General features: G+C 42.0%; 1 protein-coding gene and 1 pseudogene across 1 annotated transcript; both read right to left on the bottom strand.

Moving 5' to 3' along the window:
• Positions 1 to 2074: 2074 nt before the first annotated feature.
• Positions 2075 to 20715, bottom strand: LOC148031395 (endonuclease/exonuclease/phosphatase family protein). Its single transcript, XM_087684919.1, has 6 exons — positions 20601 to 20715; positions 19681 to 20512; positions 19315 to 19517; positions 4051 to 4161; positions 2803 to 3135; positions 2075 to 2592 (listed from the first exon to the last, which is right to left on the bottom strand). The coding sequence occupies exons 1-6, from the start codon at positions 20601 to 20603 to the stop codon at positions 2344 to 2346; spliced, it is 1731 nt and encodes a 576-aa protein (XP_087541045.1). The 5' UTR covers positions 20604 to 20715; the 3' UTR covers positions 2075 to 2343.
• A 351-nt stretch (positions 20716 to 21066) lies between these two features.
• On the bottom strand, positions 21067 to 21832 carry LOC148031394 (uncharacterized; annotated as a pseudogene).
• Between the last annotated feature and the right edge of the window lie 288 nt (positions 21833 to 22120).

Genomic DNA, 22120 nt, shown 5'->3' with positions numbered 1-22120 from the left:
CGCCGTACATATGTAAGTAAGGTGATGGATCCTTTCTTTCTTTCAAAAATCTAATGATTAAATTGTTTAGAGTCAAATCCTTTTCTTTCTTTGCAATCTAAGGTCTCCTTGTTTACCAATCACCATGACTACCTTATTTTCTGGAGCAAAAGCACTGCATTGCTTGAAGCATTCTTATAATACTAGTCATTGAAGCAGTTATGCCACAAACTGACACTAATCTACAAATTGACATTGGACACATAAACTAGACAGAGATAGAGAGGACTCATGAGTCATGGAATTCAATATGCATTGTAGCCTACAATGCTTCTCTCTCTCTCTCTCTCTCTCTCTCTCCATACAAGGCCCAAGCTAATGTGCTACAACTGAGTCTCTTCAGATCGCTTGATATAGCCGCAAGTTGCCCCTCGTCATGATAGACATGAGAGAGAGTGAGAGAGAGGATGGATGGATAGGTCACAGACTTGTCGGCCTACAGCTTGTTGGCCTCATGTTCATGAAGATATAGAATTTCATCCTTCAAGATACAAAATTGCAACCTCCGCAGTGCACTTAACCAATATTCATTACAGACTTATGACACACACACACACTCTCTCTTTCTGTCCAGGATTCTCTGTAGCTTGTAGGCTGTGATGCTGCATCTCTCTCTCTCTCCTGGAGACTCTATAGAGCCAGCAACACTGCAGCCTAGGAGTCACACACACATATATAAGCCCTATTTATTTAAAATTTTAAAATAACAATTAATAGATTAAAAAATAACTGCATTTGTACTTAGCTATTGATGTGTCATACTAGCCTTTTAATCACCTTGACAAGGCATTATGGGTTGTTGACGTGGCCTAAATAGTGCATTTAAACATGGAGGCAACGGCATGTGGCAACTAGTTTTTCAAGGACAAAGAATATACCACCTAGCTCAACAATTACTCATAAAAGAATAATAAATCAAGTGATTGCCCCATAGCTTACATTACTCCGAGTAAATTTAAAAAGAACCCATATCTTACACCGGGTTAAAAAATTGATAGAATTGAGAGACTCAAAGGAAGTATGCCAACATGTGCAATCAATGGTGTATCAATGCATCCCAACCCATCTGGCATAGATGCGAGGAAGCAGACCATGGAGCCTTGTAGTGCAATGCATAGAATAGAGTGATGCCTTAATGTGGTGATAGAGGCTCGTCCCATGTGTATAGAGGAAAACAAGAACAACCATAGAATTTGCTTTACTTATTGTTCACGCTCACTCTCTTAGTTGCTTTTCAGAAGATGAGTTACACTTAGGTTCAAACTTATTCCCAACCTAAAAACACTTGTGATTAAAGAAGTCCTTGCAACTTTACCCCTCCCAAAATACAAGTTATAACAAAAAGGAACATGCATCAACTATTGAAAAACAAATTCATGGCCTTAGGTGACCAAAACAAATCCAGAATTGTTTTTCCCACCTGGCATTTGGGACCTTTGAGAAATGACAGAGATCACCTACTTCTAAGCATGCAACTTCAATGATTAGGGACTTGAAGAAATTAATAATTGCACACAAATTCAACATCTATATCAAAGATAGCTACATTAATGAAAAATCCTCACATTGATTTGCTTCTACCACTCAACATATAGCCCCTCAAAGCACAAGGGTCCAGACCCTCTGCAAGTAACTTCCTAGTGTTGCATGCACTTACCATACTAGGAAAATGGTTCCTGTGAAAACCAACCATAGCCAGGGCCTCCATTCACAATAAAACTGAATTCTGTACTTCTCACATGTTCATGCATATGACAATCACTCAAACAGGAGCGACAGATGTTACATTTTTTGTGGACACTGGACCCAAAACAAACCCTGAGTACTTTCAAACTCCATGAGTTGACTAAGGACAACTTTTGTTAGGTCTAGCCTTGACACTGTCATGGTTTGAAGATGCATGTACATCTATCCTTATACTATCGCATTCCTGGCAATTTCTCAATTCTCCCTCTGTACTAAACTATCCAAAGGCTGCAAGCTGAAGCTCGCTGCTAAGACCTGGGACATTGCAATACCATTGTGGGATGGAGCATTTATAGACAGAAAACCTCAAGGATCATTCATTCCATATTAATATATATAATGCATGGATAGTTCAAGATATTCAAGGACTATTCACATTTATAGACAGAAACACCCAAAAGGATCATTCCAGATCTTTGACGTATGTGAGTTGTGGTAATTTTCTGGTGCTATAAACAAGCACGATTTCTGGCAACAAACCCCTTCACAGAATGCTTACTGGATGATTGCTTGGAACATAGGGCAACAGATCTTCACTGTCAAGGTCCCCACGTGACATTAACCAGAGTATATCTTTAGCAGTAATCCAAAATGATCACTTGGTAGAACTGGCAATGTCACTTTTTGGGGCTGTTTCTTCACCTTCGTTTCCTTCTCAAAGGTGACCCCAGGAATGGGCTTTGTCCCAACCATTTCAATACTCCCAAGCCTGAAGTCTTGAAGCTGACAAAACAATCTGTCTAACCGCTTTCTTAAGCGACTACCAGTGAGCATTGGATTCCCTTTACTATCATATGTAATACCCTCCTGGATCACACAGAAGAGAATCAGCATGAAAACTTCCCATGAATGACAAATAAAGCACAAAATAAAGAATTGGTATGAGACCAGACTTTCAGTAAATGATAAATGAATAAGTATGAAACCAGACTTTCAGTAAGTGATAAATGGAGACTGCAGGAAAACCAAGACTTCATAAATGGTGAATGGACTATCAATGTTAATGTTTTCAAGTACCTCTCCTTGCCGAAGGTTAATCCAGGCATCACACCAGCCTTCTGGAAGGGGTGGCTTACCATCCAGCTTATCATCCCAATTCATATCCCCACCGAAAACAACATTTGCATTCACTTTCAGGACATTAAACGATTCTACTGCCTGAGACACACGTTCAGGACTGAACATTTGGTCCCATGTCGGTGGCGCAGGGCAGGGACTTTCAAGATGTGTCGTTGCAACAACCAGTTGTTTCCTTCCAGCTAATTCCACTTTGGCAACACAGAGTTCTCTACCCATAACCGTATTGCGAAAAGGGTTCCTGTGAAAAGTTACATTTGGCATCCTGCTCAGCTGCAACAATGGCCTTCGTTCAGTTAAATTGCAATATGTAGCTTCCAATAATAGGTCTTCAGTGTCAAGAGGATAAGCAAATTGTTATGGCAGGGGATACGATTTAGATTTAGGAAAATGTAGTGAGATGATGCTTAGATTTGGAGAAGGTAAAATTAGAGTGGGTGACTTCAATGAAGGATATGTGAAAAATTGGCAAAAGTGAGAGTTGATACAGGGTTAAAGGAGGAAAACGATAAGCTTAAGTTGTAAGTAAGATGGCGTAATAGTAATTTTCTAGTAGTTGATGTTAAGTAGTCAATAAACCCAAGTAACATTATATTGGGAAGTCAACAGATGGAGGGGGAAGGACTATATGTGTGTGTGTGTGTGTGTGTGTGTGTGTGTGTGTGTGTGTGTGTGTGTGATGCTAAATAGTTCTTAAATATTAGCCCAAGTAAAAAGTAGGGGGACAAAGAGAGGAAGCTTGAACTCTTGCAAGATACACAACACACAGAGAATGCACACAAGATGAGAAGCTAAAAACCCTAACCTTTCTTCTTCTTATGCTTCTCCACTATGATAGTCTACCAAGAATAACGAGAGAGTACAACATAGATAACTTACAAGCAGTCCATACTGTGAATACACTAGTTAGAAACATGACTACTCAACCATGCCAAAAATAGTCTACCAAGTATCTCCACTATGCCAATAATAGAAAGATGACTGCTTGTAAATTATCTATGTTGTACCATGCCAATAACAGTCCAAGACTAACTTATGTCCAAGTGTAAAGTATCAAATCTGAAATGTATTTGTGTCAAGAATCTAGCGCCCAAGTTATTTAGATCTAACATGAGTTACTGAAGCTCACACCAAATTTACAGAGAAAGATGACTTCTCGTATTGTAAAATATACAACCTTTAACTTACCTGGATGCAGAAGTAAGCTCTTTTTGCTGCTAGAGCTGGTGTTACAGAACACTTGTAGCGGTCCCACCACACTGAGCGTTGAAATATGTTGTAAATATTAGGGGTAACTTCCTGTCAACAACTGAGATTAGTGTATGTAAGGCTTGGCTAATCAAACCCAGCACTCAAGGTGGACATAAAAAGAGTATGTGAAAATATCAAATAATGCATCAGAGATTTATCAGAAAACTAATGATCTATCTTCCAATAAGAATCAAATCTCATTATATCAAAGGAACAAATAAGAGAACCCACAAAGAGAGCACAGGATAACAGAAATGCTATAGACAGAAGACTTCTCCAACCATACAGTACATCAACATGGGACGGCCATCTTCTAGCTTTCTGTACCAGTCCCCTCCCATCTCTATACCTTCCCAGTCCCCAAAACCCATCCCACATCACTAAGGTCAATTGATCAAAAAGAGAGCCAACTGACTCTGCCTAGGATATCTGAGGCATTAATAAAATCTACTTTATACAAGTTCTTATTGATAGGATGCAAGCTCAGCAATCCAACTTGTATATATTCCTAAAGGGTGAGCTCAAACTGCATGAGCTTGTGTGATGTGAGTGAACAGCCTCACATGGGGTCAAAGATTGCATGTCTGTGACAAGTCTCTTGTCAACATACCTAAAGATAAGGCTTATATCTATGCATCCTTACAGCCTATAGTACAAGTACTTGTCCATGCACAAATTCTGTTTTCTCATGCTAACATGTTTGTATAAGTGTGGCAATTTCTGTTATGTTGCCAAGACAGCATTTCAAGGTTTTCCACAGCTACCCATGATCAAGAAAATTGGCCTACTCTCTAGCCGCACGTGATCCCACAAGAAATTGTGCCTTACTTTGGCAAGTGAAGGACTTGTTGGGAAACCCTTCACCCGCAGTTTGCGTTGCTGTGTTTCTGCGGTTTGCGTTTAGGGTTTGCAGCCCCAAAAAGGGGCACCACCCTAGACTGACTGTGCCTATTTATAAGCCACCTTGTCATTCATTCCTTACGGCTGATCCTTCAGTCCGTCACTCCCACTCTCTCTTCATCAATCTTCTGACACTCTCTCTCTTCTATCATCTCTCTCTCCTCTCCTACCACCATCTCCACACTCTCCTGGTGCCAGCCTTCATCTTCAGTTGGCTGCATTTATGATGGCAGTGTGCTCCTCTTCAACTGGCGTCCATCCTCCGTTGTTAGCAACAGCATCTTTGTGCTCCTACACCTTGCGTTTGGAGTCCACCCTCTCTTGGCATCAGCATCCACCCTATCTGGTGTCATCCTCCACCCTTCTGGCGGCTCCACCTTGTATTTGGCTACAAAGGAGGTTCCTTACCATCTAGCGTCTCTCTCCAACAAGCGTCACCTTCATCAGAGGGAGTTGCACCTTGTGTTTGGTTCCTAGCGGCTTCCCACCCTTGTGACGTGACTCCAACAGTTGGCGTCACCTCATCAAGCTTGCGTTTGCAAACAGAGGCCTCATCAGCTGTCTCCCTGCTCGTAGGTACCACTCTTCATCCTTGCGTTTGCAAACTCAGAGGCTCCTCAGCCTTCAACGACAGTCTCCCTGCTCCAAGCGACACCTCCTCATCCTGTGTTTGCAGACTCAGAGGCTTCTTCGGCAATTTTCCTACACTCCAAGGCTTCCTTTCTGCTACAGCACCCTTGTATCAGATTCACTTCATCAACATGATTCATCTTTCATCATCTTCTGTGTTACTTTTCTCTCACAGTGTTTGCCGTACACATTGTGTTTTCCCTCACAAACCCTACTGTCTCTCTGGTCACTTAGTCATTTTGATATGGTATCAAGGCCGAAGGTGCTCAGAAAGCCACAAAGATCCTCCTCATCAAAGAAAACAAAGACCAGTGGCAAGTTCGGCATCAACATTTGATTTCTCTATCATTTCAACTCTGAAATGGGAGATATCCTTTTTCTCCCTCCCACCCTCCCTTCTCCAGTTTGCCACCCCAGTACCATGGCGACTCCACCGACAGATTGCCCTTCTACTGGGTGCTACTACTATAGCACGAACAGTCATCCCACCGAAGATAGTCGACTTCGACCTTTGCTCCCCAACCCCCCAGAGTATATGTGTTTTCCACCAAATACTCCTCGTGCCACCTCTCCTTTCTGGGCCACAAAGATCGTTTTACACTACCTATCGAAGTATTATGCTCAAGGCACTAAGCCAAAATCGACGCGTACTAAGTCCTTTCGAGCACACGGAGGCTCTAAGACCTTATGAGGCGATAAGCCCTCCTGGAGACCACCCCACTGTGCGGAGGTTTCCCCCACCCACTTCCAAGTACACTGGCTTCCACAGCCCACATCTCCTACACACTCCACTCTCCTAGGTGCTTTCCGACTTCCTCTTCCAAGTCCTAGATACCTTCTTCGGCACGACCGGCGACACTTCCTTCGTCATCAAATGCTTCACAATCCATGAGCCATGAGTGGTTGGATTCCCTTTCTCTCAAACTGGGATTCAAAGGGGGATTTTCTTACTTCGCCCTCAAAGGGGGCTTCCATTTCTTCAGCTTTAGACAGGGTCTCCTACTTCTACTCCTTTCGATTCAAAAAGGGACCCTATGTGCCATGAAGTTCTTCACACACCACCACCTTTCACTTTCATGGGGTGGCTCCCCTTTGAGCTTTCCTCTATTCATACCCATGATCTAGAGGATCTACATTGATCGGGACCCTTGGGTCTTCAACAACGACTTGGTGGCTAGGCCTTTGTATTCCTTCCAGCATGGAGTCACGAAGCTAGTAGCTTCTCTCCCGACATTGAGTTTCGGGTTCTACAGCTCATCCAATCTCCCGACTATATGCATTGCATGATTTCATCATCTTTATACTAGGGCGCTTGGGCAAGTGAATAGTTTCCCCACGAGGGACATTGTACAAGTGGCACCTACTGCATGAGCACTCTGTGTTTTCCCTTGCAAACCCTGTTGTCTCTCTCATCACTTAGTCATTTTGACACTTCTAATGAAACTCACTATATGCATGCTGCAACAGTCTAGACATAGCATCTATTAGCTAAGAGATAAACGCTGAAGTCAGCTACAAATGAGGCTAAATGTAACTCCAATATATCCTGCCTCTCAGATACAAAGATCCATTCACATAGCTGAACTACCTCTAGCAGAGGAAGCACTAAAAGGGAGCCAAAACCTATCGTCTCAAACTTTCAGTATAGCACTTCCTCCATATGAACAATTTGTCAACTATGGCTCACCATGGTATTCAATACTCAAAATATGGACTAACAATCCTCCCACCTTCTAGTGTCATTAAAAGCCTTTTTTTTAAATAAATTTAAATCATTAAAACCCTTTAAATAGGGCTATCTAAGCAAACTTCAAAGATATCCATCGTCTCTATTGTCTTGGCTAAACAAAAATATACATAGTCTCTATAATCTTAGTAAATAACATGGACATCCTTGGATCAATGCCATGGTTGCTTTGGGGTGGGACCTTCCAAATATAAAAAAGAGAGTAGAGACTGACTCTCATCCCATCCTAGGTATTAAGCTAAAAAAGATGCATTACACATTAAATATTCATTAGCTCATTAAAACTGCCCCAAAACTCAAACATTACCAAAGTTTCAATGTCCCATAAGTCAAAACCCTAATTTTGGGAGAATCCACATCTATAAATAAGAGGCTGTCCACATCACTCAATTTATCTTCTCTTGCAAATCATCACTCTTCCTACTGATTTCATCCATTAGCAACCTCTTTCGATGGCTTCCCAACCTACATGACTGCTGCTACACATCAAGCGACCTGTCACAACAAAAGCAAGGAAAAACAACAAGATGTCACTTCCTATCAGTGTGGACGCAAAGGGCATAAAAAGCCCAATTGCAGGTACTATAAAAAGGAGCAAGAACGCAATAAGCAAGCTAATGCAAAAGGCAAAAAAAATGAGAAGGATGGCAGCTCTACCCTAAGGAAACAGAGAAGGCAAATGTGGCATCTAATGTTGTTGTTGAGATAGAAGAAAATAAAGATGTTGATTTGCTGGTTGCATCTTCAAATCCACATGCTATGACAGTGGAAGATATTTATTTACTAAAAGGAATGTGATAGATGTCTTGTTATCTACTCATGATGGTTTGTCACAATCGTGGATTGTTAACAATGGTGCTTCATTTCATGTAACTCCATCTTTGGAGTGTTTTTTTTCTTATGCAAAAAGTAACCTTGGGAAAGTTTACCTAGGGAATAACCATGCATGTGATATTGCACGAGTAGGCACCACACACTTGGCTGTTGAAAATGGTCAAGAATTGATTCTTCATGATGTTAGGTATGTACATGGCATTAAGAAGAGCTTGCTTTTTGTTGGGCAATTAGACAGCAAGGGTTACTTTACTACCTTTGGTGGTGAAATGTAAAAGATATAAAAAAGATCCGTGCTAGTTACTAGAGGTGATAAAAAGGGAACTCTATATTATCTTCACTACAAGGCACTTCTTGGAAAGTTTATTGTAGTTTGCAGAAGTGTAATCACACATGGAGTTATGGCACAATTGTCTTGGACACATGAGCCAAAAGGGTTTACAAGCAAATTAATGTGAAAAACTCAAAGATTAACTTTTGTGATGACTGTGTTTTGAAAAAACATATAAAGAGTTCATACTCTCATGGAGCCTCTAAGAAGGCATGTATTTTGGATTTAGTCCGTTCTAATGTATGTACCATGCCAATAAAAACTCATAGTAGTTTTCGTTATTTTGTGTCTTTTATTGATGACCATCCTAAAAAGCTATGGGTTTACTTGCTTAAGCAAAAAAGTGAGACATTGGACACCTTTAAAAGGTTTTATGCATCTGTTAGTACTCAATAGGGTTTAAAATTAAAATGCATAAGAACGGACATTGGGGATGAGTATATATCTAAAGAATTCAGTAAGTTTTGTGATGTCAATGGGATTAAATGGGAGCTTATAGCTCCTTATAATCCGTCATCTAATGGTGTGGCTGAGCGAATGAATCGCACTTTGTATGAGAAGATTCAATGCATGCTATCCATAGCTAATCTCCCGCAATCGTTTTGGGGAGAGGTTGAAATAAGGGATAAAACTATAAGGGACTTAGTGACCCCTAGGATGAAGCTAGAAATGAATAAAGATATCTTATGATACTTAAAACCACGATGCATATATGCAACCAATCTCCACATCGTGCACTTGAAAGCCGTATCCTTGAAGAGGTTTGGTCTAGCAAACCTACTTCATATGACCACTTAAGGGTCTTTAGCTGCCATTGCTATGTACATGTACCTGTTGATAGTAGAACCAAACTTGACATGAAATCCCACAAAGACATCTTCATGGGATATGGAAAAGAAGGTGAAATGGGTTATAGAGTTTGGGTTCCAAGCATAAAAAATGTACTACGCAATCGAGATGTGGTATTTAATGAGTCAAAGTTGCTGAAAAATGCCACATCTAGTGATTTAGACAAAAAGAGAGTAAAATTTCAACATGATCAGTCACCTCGATTGCCATCAACCACTGAAAATTCAGCTCCATTTGATGTTGGTTTTGATAATTAGCATATCATTATTGAGCCAGATGACAATGGGCAACAAAGGGATGCTGAAAATAAGCTTGGGCAACAAAATCAACACGCTGAAAATGAATTACAACAACTTGAAAATGCAATTCAGCAGCCAAATAATGAGAAAATTGACATTCCTTTGGATATAGATTCATTGCTAGATAACACAAATAATTGGGTGAGAAGATCTACATGTGTCAAGAGACCTATACAAAGATTTGATCCCTCTTTGGACTACATTTTACTCGCAGATGCATACAAAGAGGCATTATCATGTGAGTTAAAGAAAAAATGGAAGCTAGCTATGCAAGAAGAAATGAAATCTTTGTATCATAATGATACTTGGCATTTGGTTCCATTGCCCAGAGATAGGAAAGCTATTCCTAACAAATGGGTCTATAAAATCAAGTGTATGGATGGCAAACCCAAATACAAAGCCAAGCTTGTGGCTAAGGGTTATACACAAAAAGGGGGGATTGACTTTCACGAAGTCTTCTCACCTGTTGTCAAAATTTCCTCTAAGGGTATTGTTTGCTATCGTAGCATCTATGGATCTTGAACTTGATCAGATGGATGTTAGAACTACATTCATACATGGTGATTTAGAAGAAGAGTTGTACATGAAATAGCCAAAGGGCTTTGTTATGCCAGGGAAGGAGCATTTAGTGTGTAGGCTTAAGAGAAGCTTTTATGGTTTAAAACAAGCTCCTAGACAATAGTATAAAAAATTTAATGAATTCATGCTCTCACATGAGTTTAAAAGAAGCAATGCAGATCACTGCTTATATATAAAGAAGACTAATGATGAAAGCCTTATAATACTTGTGCTTTATGTGGATGATATGCTTATTACTAGTAAGCATAACATCCAAGTTAATGCCACTGAAAAAACCACTGAATTCAGCCTTTTCCATGAAGAACTTAGGTGCAGCTAAAGTCATTTTGGGCATATGCAACTAAACTCATTTTGGACATGTGATGAGAGATAGAGAGCAATAGCTCTTATTTCTCTCACAAGAAAAGTATGTCAGCAAAGTACTTGATTATTTTTCTATGGCAGATGCTAGGCCACTTGGTATTCCTTTACCACCATACTTCAAGCTTAGCAAAGCAAATTGCCCAAAAGATGATAAGGTAGCTAGCTCTATAAAGGGTGTTTCTTATGCTTCAGCTCGTGGGTCACTCATGTATGCTATGGTTGCCACTAGACCTGACATTGCTCATGCAATGGGAGTTGTGAGCAAGTTCACGTCAAATCTTGGCAAAGCACATTGGGAGGCAATGAAATGCATCTTCCGATACCTTAAAGCACACAAAGAATCTGATAAAAACCTAAAAAGATTTTACTTGCCTTTGTAAAGAAAAACTTGTTTATAGATGGCAAACACAAACCATATCAGAAGTGGTGTAGCTATGGAAACATAGACAAGTACTAAAATAAACTACTGAACACAAGACAGAAGAGAAAGAAAGGGAAAACACAGAAGAACACTGCAAAAGAAGAGAACTCGAAGACGTGCTCGAAAAATGAAATCCATATACTAAACACGAGACAATCGCGAACAACAATGAGTCATTGGTTGCATGGACACTGACATCGGCTCATCTCTCCAATGGAAAGTCCACCTAATGAATGATGATGATAACTGAGGAGAAGAAAAAGCCCCACTATAAACAGGCAATAAATATGCTAAATACAACAACCGATGGCCAACTAGCATAAAATGCCACAAGTAAATCACTATAATAATGCCTTAAATAATGATAATATGCCCAGTCCTAACAAGCAAGCACAAACTTGCACATAAGCTAACAATCTTGCTAACACCCTCGCTCAAATCATGGGTGATCTGCTACAATAAAATGATATAGGGATAATGACTCGGCATAGTCCATACAGCATAGAACCATTACAGTAGAACCATAGATACCCAAGCAGTGGGTGATCAAGCCACCACGAAGGTACATCAAAGAGAACCTAATGTCAATGTCAATCATACCGACTTCTGAAAATAGAAAAGAATCATAGCATGTCTCTGTGTTCGTCATCAATGTCTCATAGTAGCATACAAGACCGTCTTGTCAAAAATGCCTCTGAAAATATGTGACCATGGATTCCCCGAGACCGCCAAAGTGTCCCCGCATGACAAGACTAAGAGCCATGCCCGCTCTCTATCACATAACCATCTCATCATGAACTTGGATGTCAATCCCAACTCTAGGGTTTGAGCATGCCAAACTTCGGTTGATGCATCAGCGACATCAATCTGGAAAACCTATGCACTTACATACCTGTCTAAATGAGGCTCAGCTATCCCATCACACCACCCTCTCACACTTCCTCTCTGGCATTGGAGAGTCGCAAGGGATGACTGCATCACCTGGACTAGAAAGTAGCAATGGAAGCATAGACAAGTGCTGAAATCAATTATTAAACACAAGATAAAAGAGAAAGAAAGGGAAAATACAAAATGACACTACAAAAGAAGAGAACTCAAAGATGTGCTTGAAAAATGGAATCCATACCAAACACGAGACAATCGTGTACAACAATGAGTCACTGGCTATGTGGGCACTGGCACTAACTCCTCTCTCTTATGCCTTTGAACATATGTAACCATGGATTTCCCAAACTGCCAAAGTGTCCCCTCATGTGGGCACAAGACTAAGAGCCATGCCCGCTCTTTGTCACATAACCAACTCATCATGAACCTAGATGTCAATTCTAGCTCCAAGGTTTGAACTTGTCAAACTTCAATCGATGTCAAGGACATCCCTCTCTAGAACATACGCATCTATATACCTATATAGATGAGGCTCGACTGCCCCATCTCACCACCCTCTTACATTCCTTCTTTGACAGTGGAGAGTCGAGTAGCCAAATTAGTATGTCAAATGAGACCAATCAAGTGAAGAATCAACCAACGCAAGCTGGAATGATGATATGGTAGTCTATAGTGTCTACAAATTGCAAATTGGAATGATGATATGGTGTCTGCAAATTGCAAAACGCAAGCTGCAATAACACGTGGCAGCACACACAGCTATACTACCAATAGCTCAATCTGCATCTATGTACCCAAACACATTCTACATCCTTATCTATGTCACAAAAAAGTCCATAATACAAGGTGAACTCATAGCAATATTTATAATAAGAATTCCAACATCCAAAGTAAACATGTGTCAGAAGTGGAGCAGCGATGGAAGCATAAACATGTGCTGAAATAAACTGCTGAAACACAAGACAAAAAGAGAAAAGAAAGAACACGATACAGATGAGAGCTCAAATGTATGCACGAGAAATGGAATCCATATATCTGAACACGAGACAGTCGCATACAACAGTGAGTCACTGGTTGTGTGGGCACTAGCACTGGCTCTGGCTCCTCTCTCCACAGAGTCTGCAGATGGTGAAGATGATGATGATGATGATACTGACTGAGGAGGAGCACTGAGTATAAATAGGCTGAAAAAGTGGGAAGAAATAATGCTGGTCGGACAGCATTAATGTTGGTCGATTGGCGCATAAAATGCTCCACTGGCATAAAATGCCACACCAGAAAAATACCTAATAAAAATGCCCAGCCCAGATCAAGCTCAAACTCACACATGAGCTGACAAATACTCTGCTAACACCCTCTCTCAGATCATGGGTGATTTGATACAATACAATAGTACAATGAAAAGGGATCAAAAACTATACAACATAGAACCACCAAGTAGAACCATGGATACCCAAGCAGTGGGTGATCAAGCCACCACCAAGGTGCCTCGGAGAGAACCTGATGTCGATGTTGATCGTACCAAACACCTGAAAATAGAAAGATCATAGCATGTCTATGTGTCCATCACCAATATCTCACAGTAGCATACAAGACCATCCTGTCAAAAATGCCGCTGAACATAGGTGACCATGGATTCCCCGCCTTTGGCCAGACCGCCAAAGTGTCCCCTCATGTGAGCTCCAGACGAAAGCCTCTCGCTCTCTGTCAGATAACCAGCTCATCATGAACCTGGATGTCAATCCCAACTCCAAGATTGGATTTCGCTAGACTGATGTCGATGCGTCAAGGACGTCCCTCTCTGGAACCTGTGCACCTATATAAAAGTATAGATGAGGCGCGGCTGCCCCATCTGAACACCCGCTCACACTCCCTCTCTGGCACGAGTCGTGAGGGATGACCTCATCACCACCACTAGAAAGCAGCCGAGGAAGGAGCCACCAAGCCCTTCCCGCGATCCGGAGAAGAGGATCCCTTTCGCGCCTTGGACTTCACCTTGGTCGAACGATCTGAGTCGGAGTCTGATGAAGGAGAGGACTCATCGGTAGAGTCAACATCCCGCTTCTTCTGCTCCTTCCTGGAAGCCGCTAACGTCTTGCAGTCCTTCCGCAAATGTCCCTTCTTGCCACAGTGGTAACACTGGGCCTTCGACTTCTTCTTCCCGTCACCCCTCTCTAAAGCTACATAAGCCTCGCCTCCATAATGTGCCGGAAGCCGCCCCTGTAATCTCAAGGATGTCTCATGCTCAAGAAGCATTGAGGTCATATGTGTAAAACTGACAGGAGTCAATGATGTCTGCGCCCGCAAAGCATTGGCCACTCCTTCAAACTCCGGGGGAGCTTGTAGAGAACCGTCCCGACAAGATGCGCCTCGGGAAGAGCAGATTGCATGTGCCGAAGCTGGTCCTGTACCTGCGTAACACGAAGAAGAAATGACTGAATAGTATCTTTCGGCTCAAACTTCATCTGCTGAAGCTGGCCATAAAGTGTGACTGCCCGCATGGTGAAAGGTGCCTCGTACATTTACTGCAACTTCTGCCATACTTCAGGAGATGTCCTACAGGAGGTAACCGCCGGTAAGACCACTTTAGAAATACACCGAAGCAACGCCGAGTAAGCACGGGCATCGTCCGAGTCCCATGTGAGCACCGCTTCCTCATGGTTGTCCTCATCAAAGTCTTCAAGAAGAGGAAAAGGACAGAGAGGTCGAGCAATAGCTCCACAGACGATGTACCATAACCGCTTCTGCACAAACCAAGCTTTCATGACAGCACTCCATGTGAGATAATCAGGTCCATGTAACTTATCATCAATGGAAGTGCACGGAGGAGCCATATGGAGAGGATAAGAAAAGAAGTAGAGAAGAGATGGAATTTAGAGAGGAAACACAGCCAAAACACAAGCACAGACTGCAGAAAATGAGAGTTCACATGCAATATAACCCAAAATCTGATCAATAGAAGACAAAATTTGCTGCAGAAAGTCAAAAAATCAATCAAAAACTGCCAAAAACAGCAAAAACGGCCTGAAGTAACAATCACCCAGCCACGAGAGATGCTGAATCAGCAAAACACAGGCTGTAAACTGCAGAAAAACAGGTAGAAAATTGTCGCCAGCAGCTGCAGATAAAAAACGCAGGCAGCAGAGGGTGCATAGGCAACAAGCGATGGCAAAACTGCAAAAAACGCAGGCTGAAAACAGCCCCAAAACAGGTCGCCTGGCTGTGATAGCAGTCGTCTGATCAACAGGGGTAGAAGACAGTCCTGAAATCAGCAAGAAAACACAACAGAAACACAAATCCTGAAAACTGATACCATGTCAAAAGTGGAGCAGCGATGGAAGCATAAACATGTGCTGAAATAAACTGCTGAAACACAAGACAAAAAGAGAAAAAAAAGAACACGATACAGATGAGAACTCAGATGTATACACGAGAAATGGAATCCATATATCTGAACACAAGACAGTCACATACAACAGTGAGTCACTGGCTGTGTGGACACTAGCACTGGCTCTGGCTCCTCTCTCCACAGAGTCTGCAAATGGTGAAGATGATAATGATGATGATACTGACTGAGGAGGAGCACTGAGTATAAATAGGCTGAAAAAGTAGGGAGCAATAATGCTGGTCGAAAGCATTAATGCTAGTCGACTGGTGCATAAAATGCTCCACTGGCATAAAATGCCACACCAGAAAAATACCTAAAATACCTAATAAAAATGCCCAACCCAGATCAAGCTCAGACTCACACATGAGCTGACAAATACTCTGCTAACAACATGTAGCCAAGCTTTATTCCTAAACTTGAGTAAAACCTCTATTCTACCATCTACCTCTTCCTCTAGAGCTCCCTCTACCTCTAGAGTTACCACAGTCCTTGAAACCTCTATATCACCAAATTGTTGATTTAACATGTTTTACTAGTCAACATCGACATGTCCCATACCACGACCTTGTAAAAAGGATTTAAAACATCCCCTTCCTGAACTTGAGTAGGATGCTTAGACCGGTTCACCACTTCTTTCTTATGATTCACCCTATATGTTGATCTCTTTAATAATCATGAGAGACCAACTCATCAAAATCTAGGAGCCACTGCCATATATGCAAAAGAATAATAGAAGACTTGTATACCTTTTCATTATTAAGGTGACCCACAGTAGATGAAATGAAATCATCATCATCTAGTATTGCATTAATAGCCTACTAGGGTATTTGCAATGCTCCTCTCCTTAAAAATATACTCATTTACAAATATCGTTTCTTTCTTTAAAGTATCCATCCTTTACTTTAGCTGAATATTCCGTATCTTTGTATTTATTGAAAACACATATTCAAAGGTGGTCCGAGTTGAATGTGAACTTTCTACATTTCTAATATAACCCAACATAGTATTATCAATGACTGCACACTTGTATTCCATTCTTTCCATACCTTTAATTTTTCCGTAGTTGGAGAATCACACTCGGCTCTATTTTCTTTTCTTCACCTAAAACAAACTCATACAAGCCTTTCCCAACAAGGAAGTTTGTCACACAAAACCTCCATGATAGGTAGTTGTTCTTGTCTAACTTCCTAGTAATAAAGTTTCCACTATTGCTGTGTACTTCTTGTGGAAGATTGCGGAAGATTTGCATGCTGTTTCCATAATAAAGTTTCCACTATGATAGGTAGTTGTTCTTGTCACACACAACCAAAATTGCGATATGTCCCAAACTAAACAAAAGCCGACATGGTCTCAAAAGGCAAAAAACACAATGAAAAACCTGAAGGGCCTAATATTAATATACATTGTTCTATTTGTACACCAAATCTCACAACAATCTGAAAGTCTTGTTCCGTCTTACTTCTAACTCCACAACAAACACTATCCAAGAGAAAAAGTGAGAGAATGGGAGAGCTTCTTATATGCTGCTTGCTTGCTCGAATCCTTGTTGCTTCTGCTTCACTTCAACCTCTAAAACCAACCTCAATCAATGATGCAACTATGCTACCATGTCATGAATCGTGTGGTAGGGAGCACCTGCTTAAATTATTACACCGAACACACACAATGCATACAAGGAAAAGCTCACTCAAGAATACAAGAAGAGAGATGGAGACCAAAATGTTTACTTACTAATTTTTTCTTTCTTCTTCTATACACTATACAAATGTACACATGGTATAAATAAGATACAACATAAAGAAAAGTGTTTTAACTCAAACAGTGCATAACTAATGACTATACCAATCGACTAACACTATAATTATGCCAATTTTGTAGGTAGATATAACTAACCAAATATAATAAGTGATGAGTCAATAGCCATGTGAATATCATAATAACTACCAAATGTTGTACACTTCAAGTTCTCTATCTTTATTCAAGGATTTCTTTGCAATGGGAATTCGGTTTGACAATAACACCAACAAGCCAAGCAAGGAATCATTAGCAAAAAGAGTGTTGGTCTGTGACAACCATGTTGATCACATGGTTGGGTCACAAATAGTTTGTATAAAGGTTCATCTTCAAAATTGAAAAAATACTGTACGAGGCACTCACCTTAAGGGCCAATCTAGTGTCATCTACAACTCTAGCTCTCACGTTCTTTGTATCATTCATTTTCTTTGTTGAATTGAATAGTGTGTGTGCTGTAAGTTTATGTTCAACGCCCTATAGATCAAATCTACAAGCCGGTTTCACAATGAAAGTTGGCAAATGCAAGATTAAAAGCAACATATCCCTTGGTCCATTGATAGAACTTTTTGGGACATTTATCCTACCAAAGACACTCAAGTTTTGGTTTTAATCAAACATAATAATTTTAGTTTTTAGGGTTATATAAGAACTAACTGTGATCTAATTTTTCATAACTTAACAAGTTAGCAATGGGTACAAAGACAGGCATGCAACTTTGTTTGCAACTCGCAAAAACAATATGAAGTTTGTTATAACGACACCATGCATGCGTCTAGCATCAAACCCTAAACTAAAACACATTATTGCCAATGACCCATTGTTTATTGCTAGTCTCATCATTTATCATTTAATTACAACTATTGTCATTCATCCTTTGGATCTAACAATACACCTCTCTTGTGGAGACAAAGCTTAGAAAGACAAGGAGGCCTTGGAGGTTCTTGGCACATGACACTCTTCGCATTGCTCTTTGATTCTAGACCCTCAAGCAATCTCCTACACCCATCACGATGCCACAAGCTATCCTTGCAATGGGAGATTGGCTTGATGTGCCAATGGTCCCATGCATGAGGGCAAGCCCTTATGCCTAAAAGGTGCACTTTATGTCCATCCATCTAGGTTTCTATCTTATGCTTGGATGTCATGTATGCAAGGTGGATCTATGTGGATTTCAATCAAAATGGACAATGTGTCTCTTTTAAGGCATGACGGCGACCAACATTATATACCACACTTGAGTGACCAATATCATAAGCCCCACTTGACCATCATAACCAGCATCCCATTCAATGTAACTAGCAATTCCATAAAAACACTAAAGAACAATAAAAAGGCCAAATTGGATAGCCCCTACTTCAACGTACAAGTGTTGGATTACACACAATATATAGGGGTGGAGGGGTAGCAAAATCCAATGCCCTAAAGAGTTTGCATCAATAAGTGCCTTAAGGCGTATTATCTCAACATTACTACACCATATTACTTGCTAAAAACCACATGCTCGTTTTTCGTACCCAAAGGATATCCCTTTGGGACTTTGTATCACCTCAAAATCCTACAATAATTTATTCGCCCTTTCATCATCACCACTAATCAAGTCTATTGGGCCCCTATTCATTGGGCCCTTAGATCTTTAGGCTATCTGTGGCTGCATTCATGCTAGCCCCAATTGTAATTCTTAAATGGGTTGACAAGACCACAAAGAAGAAATAAAGTAACTTTGGATCTAGGTTTTGTGCAAAAATACTTATACTCAAAAGACAATCCACTTACCAAAAACCTTACGTATAAAAATGCATTCAGTGACTTTCATTTAGAAGTTCACATCCTGCAGTGGAACAAAAAAGAGTTGGATAACTTTGGAAGTAGAAAATACTAACAAGTCCCCTAAAGGATACTCGTCAAGATAACAACGCTACCAATTCACACCCACAATCATATCCAAGGACACAAGTATTACAATGGAGCTTACTAGATGGAAATGTAACAAAATCTAAAATTGATTTACAATTCACCAGTTACAAAGGCTAACCTCTATTTGCAAAGTAAACAAATTTCAAAGAAGGGATATAATCAATTTTGTAGTTGTCTAAATGCTAAAACACTCGATGCCTTGCAGCAAAGTAAATCACAAGTCTAAAGATACAAACCAGTGATGAGAGGCCACACGAAAGTGCATACCTGAAAACATATGAAATGTGGATTATGCTCCAACACAATGGCACTGATAGCATTCATCCTTGCAAGCAGTTCAAGGTCCTCTCTAAACCAGACATTGTAAGTCAAAATTACTATAGATGAATTTTCAGATCCTAAAGTGCTGGAATCCGTAGCTATAGATGGCATTGAAGATGTGCAAATTGAGGGGCTTTCTTCATTAGAATCTGTTAAAACACATAAATACATAAAGATTATCAGAGCTGCAATTGAAAAATAAGTGGCTGTGTTGCAAGTTATCAATTGAAAAGGTTCAGTGATTACAATTTCTTGCCAGTTAGGCTCTATGGCTTTCTTACACTTCAGCTAGATACTCAGAATGACAGATACCTGACTGTTTCTTCCTTGCTAGCTTCTCAAGATGGAGTTGTCCAAGCAAACTATTGGAAATTACTCCTGCACTGGCATGATCAGGCTCCATGCTTGCAGTGCCCTGTTCGCTCTGTTTCCGCTTTCTATGCCCAGACGATGTATTAGTGACTGAGGCAGATTCTGACCTAGCACCTTTTTCTGCCACTTCTTGACTCTCGTTACTGCCTTTGAGCTCTGGTTTAATAACTGAGCAAGATCTTAAGGGCCAAAACTTGGTTCCTCCTCCCACTCCTTCCTCCTCATCAAGAGAGGCATCGATCTCTGCAAATGCATCAAGAGAGATGCGAGACCTCGGTGTGCCACAGATGTCGCACACATTGTCGATATCCTTATTGAGAAAAGTGCAAGCTCTGCAACCCCATCTGGAGGTGTGATCATCTTGAGAGGACGAGGACAACACAGAAGAGCGCGGGGTTGGCACAGCCGGCTTTCGGGCTTGTTGGCAGACGTCACAGTTATTCGAGGAGGCTTGGTTAACATAAGTGCAGGAAGTGCAGGTCCAAAATGACATACTGAACAGGATGGACCTTTCCTGAGGCTGTGTCCTTATTAGCAGAGGCTTAAGGTAAGGAGTCTCTATAGTAGGGCATCGAATATGCACATAATGTCTTTCATCAAACACTCTGCTTCGCTGGGGCGGTTGCTTGCTGAGCAAAAAGAAGACATCTATGGCAGGGCACGGCACGTGCACCGGGTATGTTCCATTGACCACAGCTCTGCTTCTATTGAAGGATAGCGAGAGCGCCTCGTTAGCAAAGAAAGCTCTGAAGCTTACAGGTCGCACCCCGCTCTGCGAATGATGTGCATGCGTGAGAGAACCTAGGTAGAGCCTTGCAAGACGAGCCCCGAAAACGGAGGAGGCACAGAGCAGTTCTCACCATGATTCTCGTCGCCTCGCAGACGCGCGCTGGAGCTCACAGACGAATAATGTTTGATACAAATGCTTCCATGGAGATGGATGGATCATGGAAGCCGCGGCCTAGCCGCCGTTTTGTAAACTGTAACTTTTTGAACGTATTTGCGTTATTTAAGATTCACGGTTCTCTGTTTTTTACACGTGCAGCTCACTATCACATTTTCGTTAGAAATTTCGTGGTTTTTTTTAAATACAAACTAGCGTTTCACACACGTTTTAGGCGGGCAAGTAAAGTTGTTTGTGCTATCGTTTAACAATTCACTAGGCGCTCCGCGCCTAGCCTCAGCCCGGCTTTCCAAAAAAGAAGACTTTATTTTAAGAAAATTCTCTCTCTACTTTTCTCTCTATCTCGTGTAGAAAAAGAGCGCACTCTTTGTTGGAGTTGCATGGAAATGCGAGTGACGGTGAGGTTAAAAGCTGAGGAAGTCCTAGAGGAGCTCTTTGGAGCCAGCGAGACGACTAAGGGCCCACGTTTGCGCCAGGGCCACGATGTTGCGGATCTCCCGGCCATTGAGGGGGTAACTGTGGGCCACCAGGCTGGGTTGGGCAGCCTGGTCGGGCAGGCCGGCGCGGGCCAGGAGAGAGCGCTAGATGAGGAGGCACTCCGGGTCGTCGAGGTCCGGGTAGCGGATGCACAGCGAGATGCGCAGCAAGAAGGCGCCGTCGAAGGCACGCATGCGGTTGGTGGTGAGGAAGAGCACCCCCCAAAGTACTCCATCAGGCGCAGGAACACGCCCGTCATCAGGTTGTGCCGCACATCCACGCCGTCGTTGCACTGCTCCAGATAGCCATCCGCCTCAGCGCCGTGTTCAGCACGTGCTGCAGGCTCGTCTCCAGCTACCCCGCCTCGCCTCCCAACTCGAAGGCCGAGATGGCCCACAGCAGCCGGTGCAAGCTCTCCGTCAGCGTCTCCGCTGTCAGTGTCTTTCCCGTCCCCAGTGGCCCGTAGCACAACACGATGCATCCCTCCCCCTTCTTCACTATCACGTCCACTGTCTTGTGCTCATCCTCCGTTGTCGATCGATACGTCCACACCAGCCCCCTCAGCATCTCCTTCTACTTCCTGTTCCGCATCACCAGCCGATCGTACGCCCTGTCGTTGAAGGCTATCTCCTTCAGCCCCTCCACCTCGAAGCACCCCCATTGTTTCAGGCTCAGCGAGAACCCATACACGATCCCTGGCCCCCTCTTCAGCTCCTCCACGCTTGGCCTCTCCTTCCTCCTCTCCTTGTGCGCCGACACCCCCTGCAGGAGCTCCGACGGCGGCTTCGCGTTCTCCAACGGACAGTCCATATAGATAGCGTTTAGGCCTCCTTTCATGATTGCGTACTGGAACTTTATGTTCATCCTTGGGTAGAGCCGTGAAGCTCCTTATATAGAGGAGGAGGGTCAAGGCTCGAGGAGGAGGGTCGAGAAGGGCAGCGGGGGCAGGTCGATGATCGAGGCGGGAGCAGGTCGAGGCGCAAGTCGAGGAGGCACAAG

Source organism: Lygodium microphyllum, chromosome 9 (genome assembly GCF_053477565.2).
Source record: "Lygodium microphyllum isolate KBCC chromosome 9, Lygodium_microphyllum_v1.1.10, whole genome shotgun sequence".
NCBI classification, from domain to species: domain Eukaryota; kingdom Viridiplantae; phylum Streptophyta; class Polypodiopsida; order Schizaeales; family Lygodiaceae; genus Lygodium; species Lygodium microphyllum.
This window is presented reverse-complemented; position numbering and strand designations above follow the sequence as displayed.

Coding starts and splice junctions, on each gene's coding strand:
- LOC148031395 (XM_087684919.1), bottom strand. Junction 3,136..4,050: donor GAGCTTACTTCTGCATCCAG/GTAAGTTAAAGG, acceptor CCATTGTTGCAG/CTGAGCAGGATGCCAAATGT. Junction 2,593..2,802: donor TTAACCTTCGGCAAGGAGAG/GTACTTGAAAAC, acceptor TGTGTGATCCAG/GAGGGTATTACATATGATAG.